General features: G+C 37.0%; 1 protein-coding gene across 2 annotated transcripts in view; it reads left to right on the forward strand.

Annotated features, from left to right (window-relative positions):
- Positions 1-23,949, forward strand: part of ODAD2 (outer dynein arm docking complex subunit 2) — a gene marked incomplete at its 3' end in the record, with an annotated part of 154,683 nt that overhangs the window by 59,911 nt on the left and 70,823 nt on the right. For both annotated transcript variants that reach the window (XM_080717060.1, XM_080717061.1), the window contains 2 exons: positions 679-921; positions 21,223-21,337. In XM_080717060.1, coding sequence (XP_080573186.1) covers positions 679-921; positions 21,223-21,337 — 358 coding nt within the window. The remainder of the gene's footprint in view (positions 1-678; positions 922-21,222; positions 21,338-23,949) is intronic.

Here is a 23,949-nt window from a genome sequence, read left to right on the forward strand (position 1 = left end):
TTCTCAGACATTTACCTATATATGCTTTGCTTCCTTTTGTTTTAAAATATAGTGAAAGAAACAGTGAAACTGCATGATAAGAGAGACACTAAAATGTATTAAATAGTTAATACTGAAAATATCTGAGGCTCACAGTGTTTATGTAAATAGCAGAAGCTACTACTTATTCTGAGAGGCGTATTAAACCCAAATAGGTGCAATGTGTTTAAAGCAAGAGTATCTGATATTTAAAAACGAAAATTGTTAAAAATGAGTTTTAAAAAAACAAAATATGTAAATGATATGTTTAACAGTAAGATATATAGCATTCATTTAATAAAATATTTACTATACTTTGTTCATGTAAAATAATCTATAAAATGGGAAAAGCTCTTAGCAGAGTGGATTGCAGAACTCAGATTGGGAGGACGCTGTCTGTCCTAGAGGCTGGTCTGTTTAGTGACCCAGGGCACACATCTGGAGCAGCTGTCTGTGGCTGCCAGCTTTACTGGTTACCAAGCTTCAGGTCAGCCATCTGATAATGGGGATTAATTAGTGTGTACACTGTAAGGTTGTTGTAGGGACTGAATGAGAATGTGGCAGGCATTTAGTAATTTGTAGCTGACATTTCTATTCCCAGGTAATTTTATGCTAAAAATAATACTATTCTCCATGTTTCTCACTTTCCTATGAACCTAGGTTTCGGGAATACAAAGCTATTGAGACTCTGGTGGGACTTTTAACTGATCAGCCTGAAGAAGTGCTTGTGAATGTGGTTGGGGCCTTAGGCGAGTGCTGCCAGGAACACGAAAACCGCGTCATTGTCCGGAAATGTGGTGGTATTCAACCACTTGTGAACCTCCTCGTTGGAATAAACCAAGCTCTTCTGGTGAATGTCACGAAAGCAGTTGGTTCTTGTGCAGTAGAACCCGAAAGCATGATGTAAGTGGCCCCAGTGTTGGGGAGATTCCATACAAATGTTACAGAAGACCTTTGGTGGTCACAGAATAGCACTATCACTTAAATTGAGGTATACAAATGATGAAAGATAACATGTGCTATTATATAAGAAACACAGTTTAGCAAAGCTTTATTGATTGAGCAAAAATGCCTGGAATGAAATTGAAGGCTAAGCTGAGCATGTGGGAGGATTTACACAACCAGTCATCAGATTCCATGTGGAAACCTTAGTACAGTCAATAATGTTTTCCTCTGCCTCTTATGGAAGAACTACCCATCATTCTCTAGAGTCCTCTGTAGTTCTAAGTAGCATAGTCATGGCACCCTCCCTCCTATTTCTTGCCAATTCAGCACACACATTTTGAGAACTCAGTATGAACTGTAAGCTGATTAGGGGAAAGAGACAAAAAGTTTTAAGCCATGTTCGTAGTCCTCAAGCAAATTACTGGCTATTTGGGAACAAAAGATATAAATATGGATTGAAATATTTAGAAAAATAATTTCATCTATACTAACTAAATATGTACAGATTTTGTTCTTGATATTGCTCCCTACGCCATATAGTAAAACACCTATTTATATTTCATTAGGTGTTATAAAAATATAGAGATTATATAGAGTATATGGGAAGATGTGCATAAGTTATATGCAAATATATCATTTTATGTAAGGGACTTAAGCATGAATTGTGGTAAACCATGGAAGATCTTAGAGCCAATCATCCATGGGCACCAAAGGACAACTGTGTATCTTTATACGTCTGTCTTTTCTATCTATCTATGAGGGAAATTTATTTTAAGGAGCTGGTTTATCCAGTTGTGAGGTTTGGTGAGTTCAAAATTTGATGTAGTAGGCTGACAGGCTGGAGATTCAGGAGAGCTGAAATTCGGATCTAGAGGCAGCCTGCTGGCATAATTCCTTCTATCTCAGGGAAGGTCCGTTTTTGTCCTTTTAAGGCCTAGATGAAACCCACCTACATTGTAGAGGGTAAACTACTTTATTAACATCCAGCACCTTACTCTCATCCCAAAAACATTTTCACAGAAATACCCTTAAACAATACTCTCATCCAAAAAGCACTTCACAGTGTGTGTGTGTGTGTGTGTGTGTGTGTGTGTGTGTGTGTGTGATACTGGGGTAGAACCCAGGGGATTTTCTACCTCCAGGCTATACTCCCAGACCTATTTTCTATTTTTTGGAAACAGGGTCTCACTAAGTTGCTGAGAGCCTCACTAAGTAGCTGAGGCTGGCTTCAATCCTGTGCGATCTTCCTGTCTCAGCCTTCCAAGTGCTGGGATTACAAGCGTGTGCCGCCATTCCTGGCTCACTTTCACAGTTTTAAAACATTTTTATTGGTGCATTGTAAATATCTTAATGGAGCACAAGGTGGTAAGGCCCACATGCACACGTCCCTCATTTAGCCCTCACCCAGTTCCCACCCCATTCCCTTCCCCTCCCTCCTCCTTATGTTTGGCTGAGTGATTGACTTTGATATGTTTGTGAATGTACATCATGTACGTGAGGGTGTTTCCCTTTACCCCCATCCTGTCTTCCTCACCTAATTTGCTCATGTATGGTTTCTCCTTCCTCATCTAGAGTTCCTTGAAAACCTTTTATTTCCCTAGTTTCTGCATATTAGGGAGAGCATCCAATTTCTTACATTTTGTGAATGATTAATCTCACTTAGCATAATGTCCTCCAGTTCCATCCATTTTCCTGCAAATGATGTAATTTTGTTCTTCTTTATGGCTGAGTAAAATTCCATTGTGTATATATCCCACAGTTTTGTAATCCATTCATCTGTTGATGGGCATCTTGGCTGGTTTCATAGTTTGACAATGATGAATTATACAGCTGTGAACATAGATACACATGCATTAGTTTGGTAGTTTGGTTTCCTTTCTTTTGGGTAGATGCCCAGAAGTGGTATTCTGAATCATATGGTAGGTTTGTTCCCATTCTTCTGAGGATTCTCCTTACTGTTTTCCAAAGTGGTTGCACTAATTTGCAATCCCACCAACAATGTCTTAGAGTTCCCACTTCTCCACATCCTCACCAGCATCTGTTGTTTGTGTCTTTAAAGATTGTCATTCTTGTTGGAATTAGGTGAAATCTCAGGGTAGTTTTGATTTTTCATCTCTTTGATAATCATATTGAACATTTTTATACATTTATTGGCCATTTGAATTTATCTTATGAAGTGTCTATTTAGTTCACTTGCCCATTTTTTGATTGGGTTATTTGTTTTCTTAGTGGTGAGTTTCTTGAGTTCTCTGTATTCTCTAGATATTTGCATGATATAACCATGCTATATACACCTGAAAATGCAGTAACTGTTTCTCCAGAAAAATCCTTGAATGAGGTTTACTTTTCTTGGTATTTTCCAACTTAAATGATGTCATATAAAGTTCAAAAACTTAAATACAGTGATACAAAGTTAATAAATTCTATAGGATATGATGAGTGGGTAAGGCAATATACATATATACACATACTCATAATAAAATGGGAAGAAATGTTCATGATAATTGTAATCTGCACTTCTATAACTGGTCTGTCTCAGCTTCTGTCTCAGCTTTCAAAGTACTGGGATAACAGGTGTGGCTCACATGCCCAGACACAACTCCAAATCTTAAGCTGTGAAACACACCTCAAGATGCTGTGAATGATTGATCTATGTCATATGCTGACAGATAGTACATGCCTCTTTAGATTTAAAGGTTTTTCTTCAAATAAATGTCAATATCATCAATATCATCCAATGCATAGTTACCTTTTTTTTTTTTTTCAAAGAGAGCAGAGATTAGGGGTGTGGACAGGTCTTGGGAGACTATTCTAGAGAATAGCACGATATAACCATTCTGTGTACACCTGAAAATGCAGTAACTGGAGAATACTCTGGTGGAAAATTTCCTACCACACACCTAATTTTACATTATAAAACATAAAGAGAAACTGAGCCTTAGGAAAAGTCACATATACTTAGCATTGTACGTTGTCTACAAGTTCCTGAGCTCAGGGAGGCTGTGATAGAGAGTAAAGTGAAAAGAGTTTGAAGGACAATGATTACCAGTTTGCACTCAGGAAAACTAAAATTTTAGAGATGTAGGGTGGACTGGATTGACATTCTGAATGTGTAAAACTGGATGGAGATGTGTTCCCACAGCAAAGAGAAAGGGAGATTTTTGTGGGATGGTGTTTGAGGTAATTTCATCACACAGGCAAATAGATAAATTTAAACAATTTCCCCACACTCCGAATGCTATTAAAATAAAATCTACCCTCTTAGTAAGATGGCCAAAAGAAATTATGAAGCTTTACAAAAGATTTTCTATAAGGCAACCTAAATGTTTTTTTAAAAAGATAAGTGGTTAGAAAACAGAAAAGAAATAGAAAATAATCTTTAGACTAAAAGCCTGCATAGAGACAAAGGAAATATAATAAACAGCTGATAACAGACAGGAATGTGGTATATATACATATAGGAAAATAAGTGAAAAATAAAAAATATCAAAATGATAAAAGCTGGACTTAGGGGCACATGACCATAATCCCAGTATTTGAGAAGCTGAGACAAAAGAAATTCGCCTTCAAGGACAGTCTCATCAACCTTATGAGTTCTTGTTTTAAAATTAAGAGAGCTGGGAGTATAGCTCAGAGGTAGAATGCCCTTGGTTTCAAACCTAGTACTCACCTCCAAGAGAAAGATAATAGAAAAGTCAATAAATATGGAACTCAGGGTGATCCAACATAAACATAATTGGTATTCCTCAAGTATCAGTTGGAACTGATAATTTTTTTTTTTTTTTTTTTTTTGCGGGTCTGTGGATGGATGGAACCCAGGGGCATTCTATCTCCAAGCTACACCCTGGCTCTATTTTTTTATTCTTTATTTTGAAACAGGGCCTCAGTAAGTAGCTGAGGCTGCCTGCGAACCACAATCCTTCAGTCTTAGCCTCCTGAATGCTGGGATTACAAGCGTGCACCACCATGCCCAGCTCAAACATGGTCTTAATTAAAGATATAACAGAAGAAATCTTTCTTATGACTGTACAAGTAAAAAAAATCCAAACAGATCCTAGTACTATTGATACAGAATGACCAACAGTAGCACATAGCCTGATAAAGCTACTTGTATTTCAAAAATAAAGGAAAAAATAAGCACATATGGGCAAAAAAGCAAACCATGAGGACACGCTGGCTTCAGCTTCTCCACCACTTCTTTTAATGCCAAAAGATATTAATTAAAACATTCTAGCTGGGCGTGGTGGCACATGTTTGTAATCCCCGCACTTGAGAGGCGGAGACAGGAGGATCACTCTGGTTTGAAGCCAGCCGCGCTGGCTTAAGAGACCCTGTTTCCAAATAAAAATATAAGAATAGGTCTGAGAGTGTAGCCCAGAGATAGAAGGGTTTCCAGGAACCTCAGTACCACCAAAATAATAATAATAATAATAATAATAATAATAATAATTAATAATAATAATAATAATAAAACATTCTGAGGCTGAAGATGTTGAACATTTTTTATATAATTTTTGGCCATTTTTACTTCTTTTGAGAAGTGTCTGTTTAGTTTACTTACCCATTTATTGAACGGGTTATTTAGCTTTTTAGATGTTGAGTTTTTAGATTTCTGGATATCAATCCTCTGTCACAGAGTAGCTGGAGAAGATTTTCTCCTGTTCTGTAAGCTGTCTCTTCACTTTGTTGATTGTTTCCTTTGCTACACAAAAGCGCTTTAGTTTGATGCCATTCCATAAATTATTAGTTTTATTTCCTGAGCTATAAGAGTCCTATTCAGGAACTTTTGCCTATATCTATATGTTGGGATGTTTCTCCTATGTTTTATTCTAACAGTTGTAAAGTTTTGGTCTTTGATCCATTTTGAATTGACTTTTGTACAGAGTGAGGGAGAGGGGTCTAGTTTCATTCTTCTACATATGTGTACACAGTTTCCCTAGCACCATTTGTTTAAGAGACTCTCTTTTCTTTTTTTTTAATTTATAAAAATCAATTTATTTCAACATACAAATCAGTCAAAAAAATTTTTTTTATCAAATGTATATTGTACAAACCAAACAAAACATATTTCTAAATGTTAAGACAATCTATACTCTGATATATACACAAAAAGTATATTTTAGAAATTCAAAATTAATCATACTTGGAAATCATAGGAGTAGAGAAAATATCTTTTTTCTAGTTGAATAATTTACTTATTTTTTATTTAATATATTTTTATTGGTGCATTGTACTCAAACATCTCAATGGAATACAAGGCTTGTGAGGATATACAAGCACACATCATACAATTAGCCTTTATCAAATCCCCATCCTATGCCCTCCCTCTCCCTCCATCCCATGCTTTATTTAGTGATTAACTTTGATATATTTAAGTACATCATGTGCTTTAAAGAGATTCCATCTTCCCCCCTCCCATCCCCTCTGATTGATCACCTTTATTGCTCCTCCATAGGACCCTTTCTTCAACTAGATTTCCTCATATTACCCATTTCTTCCTAGTTTTTGCATATTAGGGAAAGCATCTGATTTTTTATTTTCTGTGATATTTCTCTGTGGATGCTGCATTGTAAGCTCCAACCTCACTCTCAAATGCCCCGGCATCGGCTTGACGCCCCAGCAGGTTCCGATCCTGGCCTTGGAGGTCCCAGCACTGGCCTTGCCTTAAAGCAGGCGCCTATCCTGGCCTCGCTGGCCCCAGCACTGGCCTCGCCAAATGGCAGGCTCCAATCCCAGCCTCAGAGGCCCCAGCACTGGCCTTGCCTCACAGCACTCTCCAATCCAGGCCTTGCTGGCCTCGGCACCAGCCTCACCTCTCAGCAGGCTTTGATTCTGGCCTTGGAGGCCCTAGCACTGGCCTTGTCTCATGGCAGACTTCAATCCCGGCCTCGCTGGCTTCAGCACTGGCCTCACCCCTCGGCAGGCTCCAATCCTGACCTTGGAGGCCCCAGCACAGGTCTTGCCTCACGGCAGACTTCGATCCTGGCCTCGGTGGCCCCGGCACCAGCCTCACCACACGGCAGGCTCCGATCCTGGCCTTACAGGCCCCAGTACCAGCCTTGCCTTAAGGCAGGCTCCTATCCAGGCCTCGCTGGCCCCACCACTGGCCTTGCCTCATGGCAGGCTCTGATCCGGCCTCGCTGCCCCTGGCACCATCCTTGCCTTTAAGGCAGGGTCTTATCCGGGCCATGCTGGCCTCAGCACTGGCCTCATCGCTCAGCAGTCTCTGATTCTGGCCTTGAAAGCCCTGACATCAGCCTTGCCTCACGGCAGACTCTGTTTTCATTAACATATATTTTTGGCATCTTTGTTGAGAATCAGATGACTATAGCTGTGTGAGTTTGCTTCTGTATCTTCTATTCCATTGAACTATGTGTTTCAGTTTTTATACCAGAATCATGCTGTTTTGGTTTACATGGCTCTGTAGTATAATTTGACATAGAATATAGTGATGCCTCCAACATTTTTTTATTTTTTATTCAGGATTGTTTTGACTCTCCTTGACATATTTTCTCCCATATGAATTTGGGGATTGTTTTTTTCTAGTTCTGTGAAGAATCATTAGGACTTTCAAGATGATTGTACTGGATCTATAGATTGCTTCTGGCAATATAGCCATTTATACAATATTATTTCTTCCTATCCATGAACATGGGAGGTCTTTCCATCTTTTAGTTTCTTCTGTTTCATCTTCAATTTCTTCTTTTAGTGTTTTATGATTTTCATTATAGAGGCCTTTTCACCTCCTTAGTTAGGGTTATTCCTGCTGAGCATGTTGGTACATGCTTGTAATTCCAGTACTTGGGAGGCTGAGACAAAGGATCACAGGTTCACATCTAGCCTCAGCTACTTAGTGAGGCCCTCCACAATTTAGTGAGAACTTTTTTCAAAATAAAGAATAAAAAGTAGGGATGGGGTGTAGCTTAGAAGTAGAATGCTCCTGGGTTTAATCCCACAAAATAAAACAAAAACTCAAACAAAATCAAACAAAAAAACAAAAAACAACCAAACAAAAAGATGTATTCCTATGTATTTTTAAAGCTATTGTGTATGTAATTTTCTTCCTGACTTTTTTTCTCAGCATATTCATTATTGGTGTATGAAAGGGCTATTTTTTTGTATGTTGATTTTGTATTTTGCTTATTTGCTGAATTTGTTAGATCTAGAAGTCCTTTGATGGAACTGTTTAAATTCTTCTAAGTATAGAATTATGAAAAAGGGAGATAATTTGACTTCTTCATTTCTTATTCTTGTTCCTTTTATTTATTTCTCTTCTCTAATTGTTCTGGCTAAAATTTCAAGCACTATATTGAATAAGTGGTACAAATCAAAGCTACATTGAGATTGCATCTCACTCCATTTAGAATGGTAATTGTAATAAACCAAATGACAATAAATGCTGGCAAGGATGTAAGGAAGAAAGGAACTTTTACACACTGTTAGTGGAATATAAATTTCCACAGAAATCACTGTTGCAGTTCCTTTAAAAACTAAAAGTCAAACTACCATGTGATCCAGCTATGCCACTCCTCAGTATTTATTCAAAAGAATTAAAGTCAGCATACTTTAAGCTCAGGCTTAGGTTCCCGAATAGGTAACACTGCTCCTAGGTGGCAGAAGGAGACATACTGGAACAAAGTATAGGTATATAAAAGCAAGCAGGTTGTCACTGCATCTTTCTATTTATTCATTTACAGAAATTGGATTTTCAGGTGGTGCTGAATAGCAATTTTTTTTCCTGAAAAGGGGTGCTCTAAGCAAAATAAGTTTGGGAATGTCTGCATGATACATGCATACCCATGTTTATCTCAGGACAATTCACAATAGTCAAGCTATGAAATCAGCCTATGTGTCAACAGATGAATAGATAAAGAAAATGTGACTATATATATATGTGTGTATATATATATACACATATATATATACACACACACACAATGAAATTTATTCAGCCATAAAGAAGAGCAAAACGTGCCATTTGTAAGAAAGTGGAGAGCATTATGTTAAGCAAAATAAGCCAGGCTCAGAAGGTGAAGAGATGAATGTTTTCTTTCATATGTGGAGACTGGAGAGAAAGAAAAACAAGGAGAACGGAAGGATATTGTGAAAATACAAAGAAAACTGTTGGGTAGAGGAAGGGGATAAGTAGGAAGAAGCTGGAGAGGGCAAGGAGAGGTGATGGGGAGGGGAACTGACCGAATTATGTCACATGCATATATGAATATGCCACAATGAAACTCACCACTCATTGTAAAATTAGTATGCACCAATAAAAACTATATTAGGGAACAGAAGCCAGCCCTCTGGACCAAATTCACTCATTAGCCTGATTTATAAATCATTTGGAACCACAGCCCTGGCTACTTGTTTGTATATTGTCTATGGCTGCTTTCGTCTGCAATGGCTGAGTTAAACAGTTCAAACAGAGCCTCTGCCGCCCACAAAGCCCAAAATATGCATTATTGGGAACTTTACAGAGAAAGCGTACCCACTCCTGATTTGGACTCTTATCAGAGTCTGTATTTACTAAAACCATCTCTTTTATTTTATTGTTACAGCTGTCTATTGTTACTATTTGTAGATTGATTGGGTTATTTAGTCGTATTGTTTCAGTTTGTTTATTTTAAAACTTTTTATTGAAAAATAAAGCAGAGACGCAGAAAATTAAAACAAGAGACGTTCTGAGGGAGAGAAGTTATTGCCAAGTATTTCATCCTAGCCAGGGAGTCCTTCAGATATGAAGGCAATAACACATTCTCAAACATACAAGAGATTAGTGAATGCAGACTCAGTAGCTCTCCTTGAAAAAACTAACAGAAACCCAGTCAATCAATAAATTACTCAAGGTATTTCAAAGTAGCAGACGATGGCAAAAGGTACCATTGGAGACTATTGAACTCATTTAAATATTAAACTAAAACAGAACAGTGGAGGAATTACCATTAGAGGAATCATCTGAATCCTATAGAACTTGATGATGTCAGTACAACTGACATGGAAACAGAGCTGGTGCCGAGTGAGTGTGTGCACATGTGCAAACATCATCCTTTGCATGAATAAGCCAGTAGATACTGCACCAGATATTATGGGTATTATTCATCTATCATGTGTTCGTCCACGTTTCTATGTTACTTACAGACACAAAGAGATGCCCAGAATCATTTGCATTAGCTGTTAATGATCGTTATTTCGGGATGGTAGAATCTGAGGTTAGCACCCGGGGTCATTACTTTGTATTGTTCTGTACAGTTTTTATATGATAGCCTCGATACAACCAAAGTCCCTACACTTTGCATAATCTCATGTTGTTCTCAGTGGTGTATAATGGTTGAGCATATAGATTCTGGAACCACTTCGTGCAATGCCAGTTTCACGACTTATCAATTATTTTTCCTTCAGCAAGTTACAAAATGACTTAATGCTTTGGTTGCCATGTACATAAAATGTGAATATTACCGATACCTCCTTGTTTGGGTTGGCATAATGATTAAGTGTGTTAGTGTATATAAAGTATTTGACATGTGGTAAGTGGTAGGTAAATGTTAGCTAATACAGCAGTAACTCCAATTAATAGCAATTTGAAATGATAATATATGAATCCAAAAGGAAAGTCAGGTTGTATAGACACACTAAGGTAATTTCAGAAAACAGTATTTTTATTTTGGTAAGAATCCAAACTCTACTACGCTGGGCCTCATATTTCAGACATGGCTATTATTGCTAGAATTGGAAAATTTATTGGATCTTTGAGCTTTAAACTAGATGTAAGGAAATGATAAATATTTCTCCCCTAGGTAAGTCTTACATAATTCATGAGTTAAGAACTTGTTTTAATGACTAGCAGTTTTATGTTTTAGTGACTTGACTGTCACTAAACTGGCTAAAACTTGGGTCACATATCATCAGGATAAACATATATGTTCTTAGCCTAGTTTTATTAACTTTGTAAAATACATTGAATATACAACTCTTATCCCTAATATATTTCTCAGTAAGAATGAGAAATATCATCTTAATAATAATAAATCCAAAGTGATTTTTTGAAAGCATGGTTTTGTAAAACTCTATTGGCTTTTTTACTAATTCAGACTACTGCTTTAAAAACTCAATATAAATAGTATCATATTAATTATTCCCCTCCCTGAGATCTCAAACAGAATAGTAGATATCCTGAAATGTTAAGCTTATGAAAAGGTATATTTATTCCTGCTGAATTTTCCTTTCTTGTTGAATTTTAATGTCTCTATTTGATATATATGGAATTCATCTGGAGGTAATTTAACCTTCAAGTATATAAAATCACACCAACATTGCAAAAAACCATTAACACTTGTGTTTTAGGGAAACATAGTTTTCTAATAAAATATTACAAAATTTTAAACATCTGAAAGTACTAAAGCCAGAAACTCCTGAAATATCTATGATTTATTGTCCACATCTCAGATCTTTACTTTGATTTTCAAAAATTTCACTTTAACTTTACTTTGAAATAGTGTTAGACTTTCAGAAGAGTTGCAGAAACAGAGTCCAGAAGGTCCCCATACATTTTACCCACCTTCACCTGACCTTCACATCTCACAGAACCACAGCAGAATGATAGGAACCTTCCATGATTCAAGTCTGGGTTTGGGGTTTAAAGAGTGTTTAAAGGTTAAATTTAGGTCCCTTTTACCCATTTCATTCCTAATTATTTAATCATCTTTGTTGGTGTATATAAATGCTTTTCTCCTTCCACTGTTGAAAAACGGGCAGTTTTCTATTACTGTAACAAGATAACCCACTTATACAGAGGAAATAGCTATTTGGCTTACAGTTTTAGGGCCTTCTGTTCATGTATGGTTGGCTGCATTGCTTTGGGTCTAGGGTGAGGCCACGTACCACTGCAGTTGCTGAGGCTGGTTTCAAACCTGTGATCTCCTTTCAGCCTCCCTGACTCTGGGATTACAAGCATGTGCCTTTGTGCCCAGCTTATTCTTCTTCTTAAAATAATTAACTTTCAGATATATGAATTGTCAAGAATCCTAGCAAACTCCAGTAGTTTTTAAAAAATTGTAATTGGTGCATTGTAGTCATACATTTTAATGGAGTAAAGATGATAGAGGCATACATGCAGCAGTTTTTTTAAAAAAAGCAGCATCAACTCTTCATGATTTATTTAGTCTCCACTGTTCTTGTATACAAAATGCTTGGTCACACATGATTTAAAACATGCTGAAATCTTAGTGACCTGAGTTTTCTACTGTATCAAAATAACCTTAAAATTTAAAGCTCAGCTTTCATATATAAGTAAATATTTTCTATAAAGAGTTTCATTTCAAATTCTTTAGAAGGTAATAAGGCAAAGTGGTTTTATTAATGTTCTGAAATGCCCAGATTTCTAAGAAAATTTACCTCACCATTTACCTAAATGATATACTAACTTCCCACAATTTATCCTATAAAACATTTTCCTTCCGCATGTTGTAAAATAAACATTTGTTGAGCTGATGGTTACACGGTCCAGCATTGTGTGCTTGTGCAAGGAAAGGCTCCTCTGTAAAACATGCACACAAGGACAGAATAAGTAACGTCCTGGAATCTGTAAGTCGAAATTTCTCTTCTGTGGTTGAAACATAATTATGTTACATTTACATAGTATTTAAAGACTTCTTACATTGGGTTTATGTGTTCTTTTTAAAAGGGAAAAAAAATAAAGCTATGCTTGTTTGTATACAGAAGGGATATAATCTCTTTGTGGCTTACCAGATAATCCTTTATGCCAGAGAACCAGTGTCTCTGACCTTTCAGGGTATATAAAAGACAAGAATATATGTTTTATATGTTTGTATCAATAACATTGTTTTCCTTTCCTTTCACATTTTGTTTTTCATCTGTATACTTTTATAAACATCTAAATTTTTTTCTTTTAACAATTTTTTATTGAACATAAATAGTATACATTTAAACTATATTTGGTGCCCTCTCCTCCCCAACCCCTCCCACCAATGGTTGTCCAGGGTAACCATGTCATATTCATAATTTTACACATGTTCAGATGTAGACCCTCATTAATCAAGATCAGCCTTCCTCCTCTCCTATCTTTCCATTCAAACTTTGCTGGTATTTCCCCTCCATTATCTGGAGTCGCACTGGTATCCTCTGTGTTTCCTAGTTTGGGCATATTAGAGGAAACATATGTACCTTCTCTCCTTCTGTGCTTGGCTGATCTCACTTAACATAATGTTCTCCAGGGCTTTCCATCTTCTTGCAAATGATATAATTTTGTTCTTCTTTATGGCTGAATAGAATTCCATTGTGTGTATTTCCCACAGTTTTGCTATCCATTCATCTGTTGATGGAGATCTGGGTTGGTTCCATATTTTGGCTATTACAAATTGTGCTGCTATGAACATAGGTATGCATATGTTGCTATATTTCTCTGAATTCAACCCCTTTGGAAAGATACCCAGGAGTGGTAGAGCTGGATCATATGGTGGATCTATTCCCACCTTTCTTAGGAATCTCCACACAGATCTCCATAGTGGCTGAACTAGTTTGCATTAACTGAGATGAAAATATGAATGAAGATAATTAAATGAATCACTGAATCTTTTCAATCTTATCTTAAAACTCATTTAAAACAAGCTCCAGGGATCTTTCTTTCCTTCTTTTTCTTTCTTTCTTTCTTTCTTTCTTTTTCTTTCTCTTTCTTTTGGATCTGGGGATGGAACCCAGGGGCATTCTACCTCCGATTTACACCTACTGCTCTATTTTTTTTTTTTTTTTGGTGGTACTGGGGATGGAACCCAGGGGCTTTCTACCTCCGGGCTATACTCCAGACCTATTTATATTTTATTTGGAAACAGGGTCTCACTAAATTGCTGAGAGCCTCACTAAGTAGCTGAGGCTGGCTTCGAACCTGTGTGACCCCCCTGTCTCAGCCTCCCAAGCGCGGGGGGGGCCGGATTACAAATGTGCGCCACCACGCCTGGCCCTACCACCCTATTTTTTATTCTTTATTTTGAAACAGGGTCTCACTAAATTGCAGAAGGCCTCACTAAGTATCTGAGGCTGTCCGCAAACTGCAATCCCTCAGTCTCAACCTCCCAGATGCTAGGATTACAAGCGTGCACCACCATGCCCGGCTTCCAGGGATTTTTAAATTTGAGAATTGCACAGATTTTATTGCATATATCTCATCCAGTTAGTTGCAATATGTGCTCAGTGTAATAGCTGAATAAATGGAATACTTAGTGCTATTTCCAGTGTGAGAGAGTAATGTATGTGTGTTTAAAATGAAAAAAACATTTTTTAACCTTTTAGTTTACAAAGTATAATACACATAAAGCAAAGCAAATGCTGCGGGTGAATACGTTCATAAAGTACTAGAATGAAAAGATTTATGAAACAAACACTCGAGGGAGCGAGAGTAGAGCCTGGCTGGCTCCCCACGTTGGGACCCAGGCACCCTGGCTTCCTCTGGGGAGTGCTCCTTTCTTGCCTTTTATGATTACTAGTATCTTCTTTGTTTTCATAAATTTTTACTTAAGAATGCATGTCCATAAACTGTGTAGTTTAGTTTTGTTTTTATTTGGAGTATAACTAAATGGAATCATATTGTATGGGCTTGTTTTTGTCTGACTTTTGTTCAAAATTGATGGGTTGTTTTTACACCTAATTATTTGCTTTGGTAAGTTTTAACAATTGCACACACTCACCAGCCCAACATAGGAAGGGAACATTTCCTTCACACCAGAAAGTTTGGTCATGCCGTCCTCAAGTGTATCCTCACATCCACCCCAAAAGCCACTTTCTGGTTCCCATTGCATTGGTTTTGCATATTTTTGGCATGAAATTCTTGGTTACAGAGTAAATGCTTATTACAAACTTCCAGATAATACACAAAAGTGGATGTATAACTTTTCATCCCTACCAGTGCCAATGAGTGAGTCTGATAAAATGAAATAGCATGCCATTGTAGATTCACTTTTAGTTCCTGATTTTTAATGACATTGAATTAGTTTTCATGTCCTTATTGCCTACCTGTAGATACCCTATTGTGGTCTGAGCAAGACTTTTGTCCAGTTTTAACTGGATTGCCTTTGTTGATTTGAAGAAGTCCTTTATATATTCTGGACACAAATTATTGCTTTATACATGAGCTGTAAAATCATTTTTCCAGTAAGCTTTAAGGTCGCCTTTAAGCAGACAGCTGAAATTTGATGAATCCAGTTTATTAATTTTTCTGGCTGTGAACCTGCAATCCTCCTGTCTCAGCCTTCCAAGTACTGGGATTACAAGCATGTCCCACCATGCCCAGCCACAAGCTAGTTTTTAAAGCGTGGAGGGAAAGGAGGATGAAGTTAATATTTCATACAATATCCAATTGTTCTACTATCATTTATTGAAACTTGATTAACTTGATTTATTTCCAACTTGATTAACTTGGTATCTCGGCTATAATTCAATTGTCTATAAATGAGTGGCTCTATTTCTGAACTCTTTTATTCACTGATTTATATTTTTTCATTGATCTATATTTTCTCTATGCTAGAACTATACTACAACCTTCATTGTTATATCTTTTTAATAAGTAGTATGAACCATCTAGATTTTTTTTCTTTTTAGTGGCTGGGATATTGAACTCAGGAGTCTTCTACTTCTGAACTTTTTATTTTGAAGCAGGGTCTCTCTGGGTTGCTGAGGGCCTCAGTTGGTTGCTGAGGCTGACTTTAAATCTGGGATCTTTCTGTTTCAGCCTCCCAAGTACTGGGATTACAGATATGTGCCACCACTCTTAGCTCTTTCTGTTTGAGCTTTAGGATACTTTAGATGATTTGCATTTATATATAAATTTTTGGATCATTTTGTTTACAAATTTTAAAAAGCCTCACGGCCTTTTAATAAGTAATGTTAGGAATATATAAATCAATGTAGGTAGAATGGAAATCTTATGACATTGCTGTTGCCTGTCCATTATGAGGGTATATATGTATCCATTTATGTGGGTCTTCAGTTTTAACATTTTGTAATTATCAATGTAGATATCTTGCACATTTTTGCTATATTTTGAGGTGTCTGTTTATGCTATTGTGATTGGTAATTAGCATGATTTCTCCAGTTCCATTCATTTTCCTACAAATGAGATAATTTTGTTCTTCTTCATGGCTGAGTAAAATTCCATTATATGTATATACTTTTTTTTCTTTATTAATTCATCTGTTGATGGACACCTACTATACTTTAAAAAGAGACCTGAAAAACTCCCATTCCTTTTCTACCAAGTAAGGATACAGAAGAAGACAGCCCTCTATAAGCCAGAAAACAGGTTCCCACTAGACACCAAATCTGCCAATGCCTTTAACTTTCAGAGTCTCCAGAACTATGAGAAATAAGTATTTGTTTACAAGCCACCACTCAATTTATTGAATTTTGTTATTGAAGCCCAGATGTACTAAAATATATCTTTTTGCTTTGGTTGTCTTTAATATATACTCTTTATCTTTGGATTTAGGCACTTTGGTTATAGTGTGCAGATTAGTGGTTTTCTTTGCATTTATCCTGCTTGAAGTTCGCTGAGCTTCTTGAACCTGTACATTGTCTCCCAGCAATTTAGAATATCTCAGTTATTGACTTTACAAGCACTTTTGCTTTCTTTCTTGTCTTCCTAAAACTCCAATTATACATATATTTTGTCTTTTTAAATAATATATACCAGACATTGAGCTGTTATTTCGTTTTTGTGATTTTTCCTTGTTTTTAAGTTTGTATACCTTTTATATTCAGTTTCACAGACTCCTTTCTTCCCTATGACCAGTTTTCTAAGTCCAACTATGCCGGGTTGGTTGCATCTCTTAATGTTGTGGTTAGAAGAACATCATGTTCTTTGGGGCCATGTTATGTCATTCTGCCAGCCACACTTAAACTATATTATTATACAGTAGTATTCATCGGGGAAATTTTTGGCAAATACTATGAAATTTTTAGAAAACATCCAAAATTATAGTTTCAAAACAAATGTATTGGTTTTGCTAGAAGGAAACCGTACCATCTTCCCCATGCCCATGAATACAGACACAAGCTGTTCACATATGTGGCCTCAATAGGCAGGCAAGCCAGCCAACTTCCTAACAGTCCTCCAGATGTTGATACAGCAAGAGAAAACAAGAAACATAGCAAGCAGCTGTGTCTTTTCTGGTTTGCCTTTGTAAAAATAGCCAGAATATGAGTATCTATTTATCTTTCTAGAGCTGTTAACCTGCTCGTCAGGCGATTTGATTTGCATGATGAAGTTGAAGATTTTGAAAACATTTAATCAAATTTTATTTTTGTAAAGTCAAGTAATTGATATAAAATTCAGTTGACATAAGAATGAGAAGAGCTAATATACCATTGGAAATAAATTCAGAGTAAGACGGTAATCAAAAAAAGCACTATATGAAAGGGGGTAGACCTATTGAAAAGGAGCAATGACATTTATTAATACTGCCTATAAGCCCATCACTGTATATGTAAAAGCAAAAATGTAAAGAGAGTCTGTGTAAATATGCTTTTAACTTAGAGATAACTTTATTGCTTTTTTTGGAGGGTTTTTTTTTGTTTTGTTTTGTTTTTGTTTGGTGGTACTGGGGTTCCTGGAAGCCCTTCTACCTTAGAGCTACACTCTCAGACCTATTTTATATATTTTTTTACTTTTGGAAACAGGGTCTCTTAAGCCAGCGCGCTGGCTTCCTACCTGCACGATCCTCCTGTCTCTGCCTCCCAAGCGCGGGGATTACAAGCGTGCGCCACCACGCCTGGCTGGAGATAACTTTAAATGAAAATATTACTGGTTATATTTAGAATTTGAACATGTAATTTGCAAGTATGAAGTTTAAAAAGAAATATATCTCTGCTGAGAGAGATTTTTATTTATTGAAAGAGTGATCAATGACTGTCTTGTGAAAGCTCAATTTAGCCGTCACTTTCAGCTGTGGTAGTGTGCCCCATGCATCTGGGGCAAGTGAGTCTGCTGTCGAGAAGATGGCAGTCACTGCAAAGGTGAAACACACGCCTGTGCTTTCGGTACTTGTGAGGCTGAGTCAGCAGGATGGCAGGGTCAGCCCAGCCTCAGATACTTTAGTGAGACTCTATTTCAAAATAAAAAATGGAATAGGGCTAGGGCTATAGCTCAGAGGTCGAATGGCCCTGGGTTCAATCCTCAGTGCCAAGAAGGGGGAAAATAAAAAGCACATGTATATGACTATTAGGCAAAACAGTATGCTATGGCCTCCAGAAGAGGGTGCAGCAAATTTTTTGAAAAAGTTTAAAGAAGGAAGAAACCAAAGATTTTGTTATAGACATTACATGGTGGGGTGTTCTAGTAAAAGATGGAGATGACCCAGGACTCTCTTATAGTTGAGAGAAGGGTTTCTTTGGTGTGTAAATAGCGTCTTCTCTCTTCACATGGAATCCCATGTGTACATCTAGTGCAGCAGTATTAAGACAGGTTATAATGACCTCTGTTTCTCTTACTAGACTGGAGTTTTTTGAAGGGCAATTAACATATAATCAGTCCTCATTATTTACAAGTTCTCTGTTGATGAATTCATGTCCTCACAACTTTATTGGTAAATAAAATGTACAAATGGACTTTAATACTTTGGCTCTCATTTGGGAATACATGGGACCAGAGGACAGTTTTGAGATGTCCAGAGCACCCGTTGCCTGCCGAGACCAGAAAAGGTGGCATCCTGCCTCCGTATTTCCGCTCTCACCCTGCAAGGGTGTCTGTGGGTACTGTTGTTGTGTGTTTTGCGTTTTTGTGCTGTGCCTTGGTGCCTTAGCTGTCTCAGATGGCCCCTGTGCACATTCCTGAAGCCCTATCCCGGGTCCCAAGCATCAGAAGGCTGCAATGTGCCTAAGAGAAGAAACATTTGTGTGAAGGGTGAGGTACGGTGCTGTTGGCCCTACGGTCATGTTAATGATTCAACAATACAGGTTAGATAAGGATTTTTTAAAAACAGAAGCACACAAAACTAAGCTCTATACTGATCAGTTTATGAAAGGTTCAGTCCAGAGTCTCACAGGAAGAAAAGGTTGTATTTCTCATATGAACACATCGCTCACGGTTTGCACTGACGTTATGGAACATAGCACTCCTGCTAATAAGAACTGACTGTCTATGTTAGGTTGTGTACTTAGTACTTAGTGTTTAGTGATGGTCAGGGACTTTTATGAGCAATTGCTTCAATATATTGGGAGGGACAAATATGCAGTCTCTTCCTCTTGAATCTGAAATCCTGTGCTGCAGAGCTGGGTTCCTTATTGTAAGAAGCTGCTTCAGAAACTTATAAAGATTTCTTCAGGAGGATTAATTTCACAAGGATTTTATAGGATGGATGGAAAAGAAGGGAAACTGAAGACATAAAACCAAGTTGCGTCTTCTGTGGCAATCCTGATGCGAGAAGACAGAGACGGGGGTAGGGTGCTGCTGCTGAGAACAGAGAAGCCGTGCAGCCGCGTGAGCGAGGTGAAGTCAGCGCAGGCAGGCAGTGTGTCCAAGCGTGTGTGTTGGGGGATCGAAGGGAAAAGCTAAACTCTAAGTTCTGTGTTAGTTCCTGCGCCTGCAGATGTTTTTTGATAATGTTTTCCTCAGATACATCCTGGGCTGAATTTTTTTTAAGATACTAGTAATGGAAGCTATGATTTTCATTCTTCATAACTAAACAGCTCACTTAAACCTGAGAGTGGGGAGAAATAGATCTAGTTTTGGAATTATTCGATTTTTTATATTTGTGAAATTTTGCCTGGGAAGGGGTATCCAGGATTGACGTGTCCTTTTCTTTTTAAGCCAGAAATTGTACCATTTAATTGACTTCCACCGTAATGTTAACTTAGGTCTAACAGTGGAGAGTGAAATATTTCTAGTGATAAATTTCTGCAAAATTTGCCAAAAAGCAGGGCAGACTATTATTCACTATTGTTCATTATGAAATATTGTGTGAAAAATATAGGATGCAAAAACCCATATTAATTATATTTCAGCAGCACATACAGACGGCAACGGTCTTTGCAATACAAATTTAAAAAGTAAATTCTTTGTGATGTCCCAAGTATGTTTCTACAATTTCCATAAATTGAGAAAACTCTGTGTTCTCACAGCAAATGCTGACAGAAAGCTTTAAGTATTTAGTGAAACTCTGCCATAAAACACTTTCTCAATGCGCTTTTTTAAAAATTAGGAGTCATTTTAAAAATGAGTTTATATCTTGCAGGCCGTTTGTATCCTGTTTTAAAAGGCTGTGCAAAGCTGCTGTCCTTCTTGGAATTTTTGGAATAATATTTTTTTTCTGGCAAACTCATCTGAGCTAATCAAGAAATGTAGCATTTTATATCTGAGGAAAAATTTGAATGGCATTCTGTGGCTAAATACTACATGTGTTTAATTCAACAGGAGAGTAAAAAAAATCAAAGGATTTTTGATGTTCTTTAACTTTTCATCTGCTTGAGTTTAATATATCTTTCTGAACAAAGCCATGTTTGTAAATGATATTAAGTTTTGTTTGGCCACTGCGAGTACCCAGTGGACTTTGTTATAAGGTTGTGCCCTCTGGACTGATTGATAAACAGAAGACAGACGGAGCAGAGATGACCCTGATGAGAATTCATTTTCAGCTAGTCATGAAGATATTTTGATTACAGTGTGTTTAAGTAATTATAACACAGTCTGCAATGTTAGTCCTGCTGGGAAGGGAGCACATGGAAAACAAGTTATGTGTTATTCATGCCCAACAAAGGATGCTCTGTGGTGTAATGGTTTTAATTCCTAATGCTAGATTAGGACGAAGGAGTTTAAAATATGTCATATGGTAAGGTAAGTCAATTACACCTAGACCAAATAAAGAAGGTAACTGCGCAGCTTCGAGGCATAAATATTTGTTTTGGAAAGTATTTAGATGTTATTATATGAAAGAAACCAGTGTTTTTACATTTAGGTAACAGTGTGTGTACAGCCAATTAAAAGTTATGTGGCTTGATTTTAAGTTTATATGAATCGTAATTATCATGCAGTTTGCTCTACATGTTGTGAACTTAAAACCGAAATCAGAGGGCTAGTGATTCAACAGCATGATATAATCCTGCTGTTCTTGATGTTTTGTAACAAAACAAAAAACCAAATCCCCAAAACTCAAGCAAAATGTCAAGAGGAGAAAAATATGGCATTGTGTGAATAGGTAGGATATTTAAGTTTTCGTTTTCAGGCACCAATTACAGATTATTTCACTTTTTTTGCCACAGAATAATCGATCGCTTAGATGGAGTTCGATTGTTATGGTCCTTGCTGAAAAACCCGCACCCAGATGTGAAGGCCAGCGCAGCCTGGGCCCTCTGTCCGTGCATCGAAAATGCCAAGGTGGGAATAGATTGTGCTTCGCCCTCAGGGCTCCCAGGACTGTCGAATAACGCCACCACAGGTCACTAAGTGCCTGTGACTTACCTTTGGTCATGTTTATCTTGAGGAAAGAGTGCCAAACAGTGTTTATGCAAAAATAATTGTTGAGCAATGCCTTTTTTTCTGCTCAGTTTAAAAATGCCAGATGAAACTAGTCTAAGATGGTGTACTTGCCAGTTTCTGTCATTTCGTGCAATTGAAACAAATACCCAGTAAATCAGGATAAAGACAAGTTCACTGTGCTTATCTCTTGAGTAAAAGGGAAATACTTACGGAGATTAAGCATGAGTCTCTATCATGTAACTGCCTGCTTCTATTGCAGTTAAAGCCCAAAGTGGAAGACCACTCTAGCTTGTGTTACCTTGAAAAGGCCGCATGGGTAGGTTGAACCTCACTGTTCTTACCTGTCAAAACAACTGAATTACAAGTCTTAGCCGGGGCTTCCAGAACTTAATGAGACCCTGTTTCAAAATAAAAAATAAAACAAGGTTGGGTATAGCTCAGAGGTAGAATGCCCCTGGGCTCAATCCCCAGTATCAACACACACACACACACACACACACACACACACACACACACACACACACACTTCTGATGTCTATTTTTGCTCTTCATTTGTGAATTTTATTGTTTCCTTTTTCTTTACAAGCCTCTTTTCAGCCTTTATCTTTACTTAGCATTTTTCTAACGTTTTAGAGATTTCCCTTGAAGATCCTTATTGCTATTGCTATTACTTTCTGTTAATTGTTTTTATCTAAAGGATTTTACTTTTAGTAAGGAAATTTAACAATGACTCTGAATATCATCCTAAATGTAGTCTTCTGTAAAAAGTGAATTGTGATAGGAGTAGAGGTAATCTATTTATTAAGCAGGCCATTTTTTATTACAGCAAATAGTAAAAGTAAAAAACATTTCAAATGTGCCTTTCTAAGAAAACGGACAATATGGTAGTAGTCTATTCATCCCATATCATACAATACAGTAATTAAAATATAATTTTGATTATCAATGTATTCATCGATATTGGTAAATCTCACAAACATATTAGGCAAAATAAAAACAAATTGCAGAACTAGTTATAAAATATAATAATATAATTCCTATTAAAGTTTAAAGATAGCTGGGAGAATACCTGTAATCCTAGGAGCTTGAGACAGGAGGATCGCAGTTTTGAGCCAGACCTTCAGCAAGACACTGTTTCAAAATAAAAAATAAAATAGACCTGAGGGTGTAGCTTACAGGTAGAATTCCCCTGGGTTCAACCCCCAGTACCTTCCCCTCATCCTTTAAACACAAGTTCAAAGACATTTTTTAAAATGCAAAATTTAAATGAGACTGTTTAGGGAACAAGAATTCCCTAAATGACCTTGCTGGGTGAAGGTCAGTACACTTACCCTTGAGGAAAACCCTCTGCAGTCACTTCCTCATCACCTCAGATTTTTATTCACAAATATGAACACCCAGGGTCACCTAATTCTTAAGAATACCAATAGTATGAAAGAAATAAACCAAGATTACTAAGCAGAACTAACTTTAAGGGCAACTGTAAGGAAAAAAATATGCCATTAAAATTTTCTCAGAGAGACCAAGGGGAAATAGAGTGTTCAAATCGTCTTATTTTTTTAAAAAAGGGAAATTCATAGTCAGAAAGGTTTTTTGAAATTAGATTTTTTTTGGCAAAATTTAGTAGGAAGGATGAATGAATACTAGAATCAATATGGTTAAATAATTAACCATAGATTATGGAAGGTAAAGTCTAATAAATAACTAAGAATATAAATTAAAGTAAAAAGAAAATAGGACACACACATAAAAAGAAAGTAGTTGAGGGAAAGAAATAGTCATTTTTTTTAAAGTTCCCAAAAGCTGAATTGCTGAAGAGAGATTCCAGACTTCAGATTGGAAAGATTCACATAGTGCCAAGCAGGAGAACAAGTGAACGAAAACGTGCACAAATCTAAACCCAGGGTTTCCAGAAACTGAAAAAAAGAAAAGAAAATCACAAAAGAGAAAGAACCATACTGTCCTTAGACCTAGCATCATTCACAGTAAAAATAATTTACTAAGAGGAACAAAGCCTTTTCTGTCTTCAAAGGAGTTTTTTTTTTTTTTTTTATCCTGGAATTCTGCATTCTACAAGACTGCTGTGGAGGGACCATGTACAGAGACAGAGCTCGGGCAGAATGAAAACATCTTTCTTTTAGAAATGACAGGGCCTAGAAAGTTTACCTTCTGTGAACCTCTTCTTTTTCTTTTTTTTATTTTTGGTGGTACTGGGGTTCCTGGAAGCCCTTCTACCTCTGAGCTACACTCTCAGACCTATTTTTTTTTTAAATTTGGAAACAGGGTCTCTGAAGCCAGCTGCGCAATCCTCCTGTCTCCGCCTCCCAAGCGCGGGGATTATAAGCGTGCATCACCATGCCTGGCTGTGAACCTTTTCTTTAATAATGTTTTAAATTTTAGAATATTGTCTGGTAAAACAAAAGATTCTAAGAAACAGAATGAGTTATAAGAAACAACAGTGAACAAAAATATAATTAGAATTTTATTTAAATATGAATTTGTGTTGATAA

This window comes from Muscardinus avellanarius (assembly GCF_963383645.1).
Source record: "Muscardinus avellanarius genome assembly, chromosome: 20".
Classification (NCBI taxonomy): Eukaryota; Metazoa; Chordata; class Mammalia; order Rodentia; family Gliridae; genus Muscardinus; species Muscardinus avellanarius.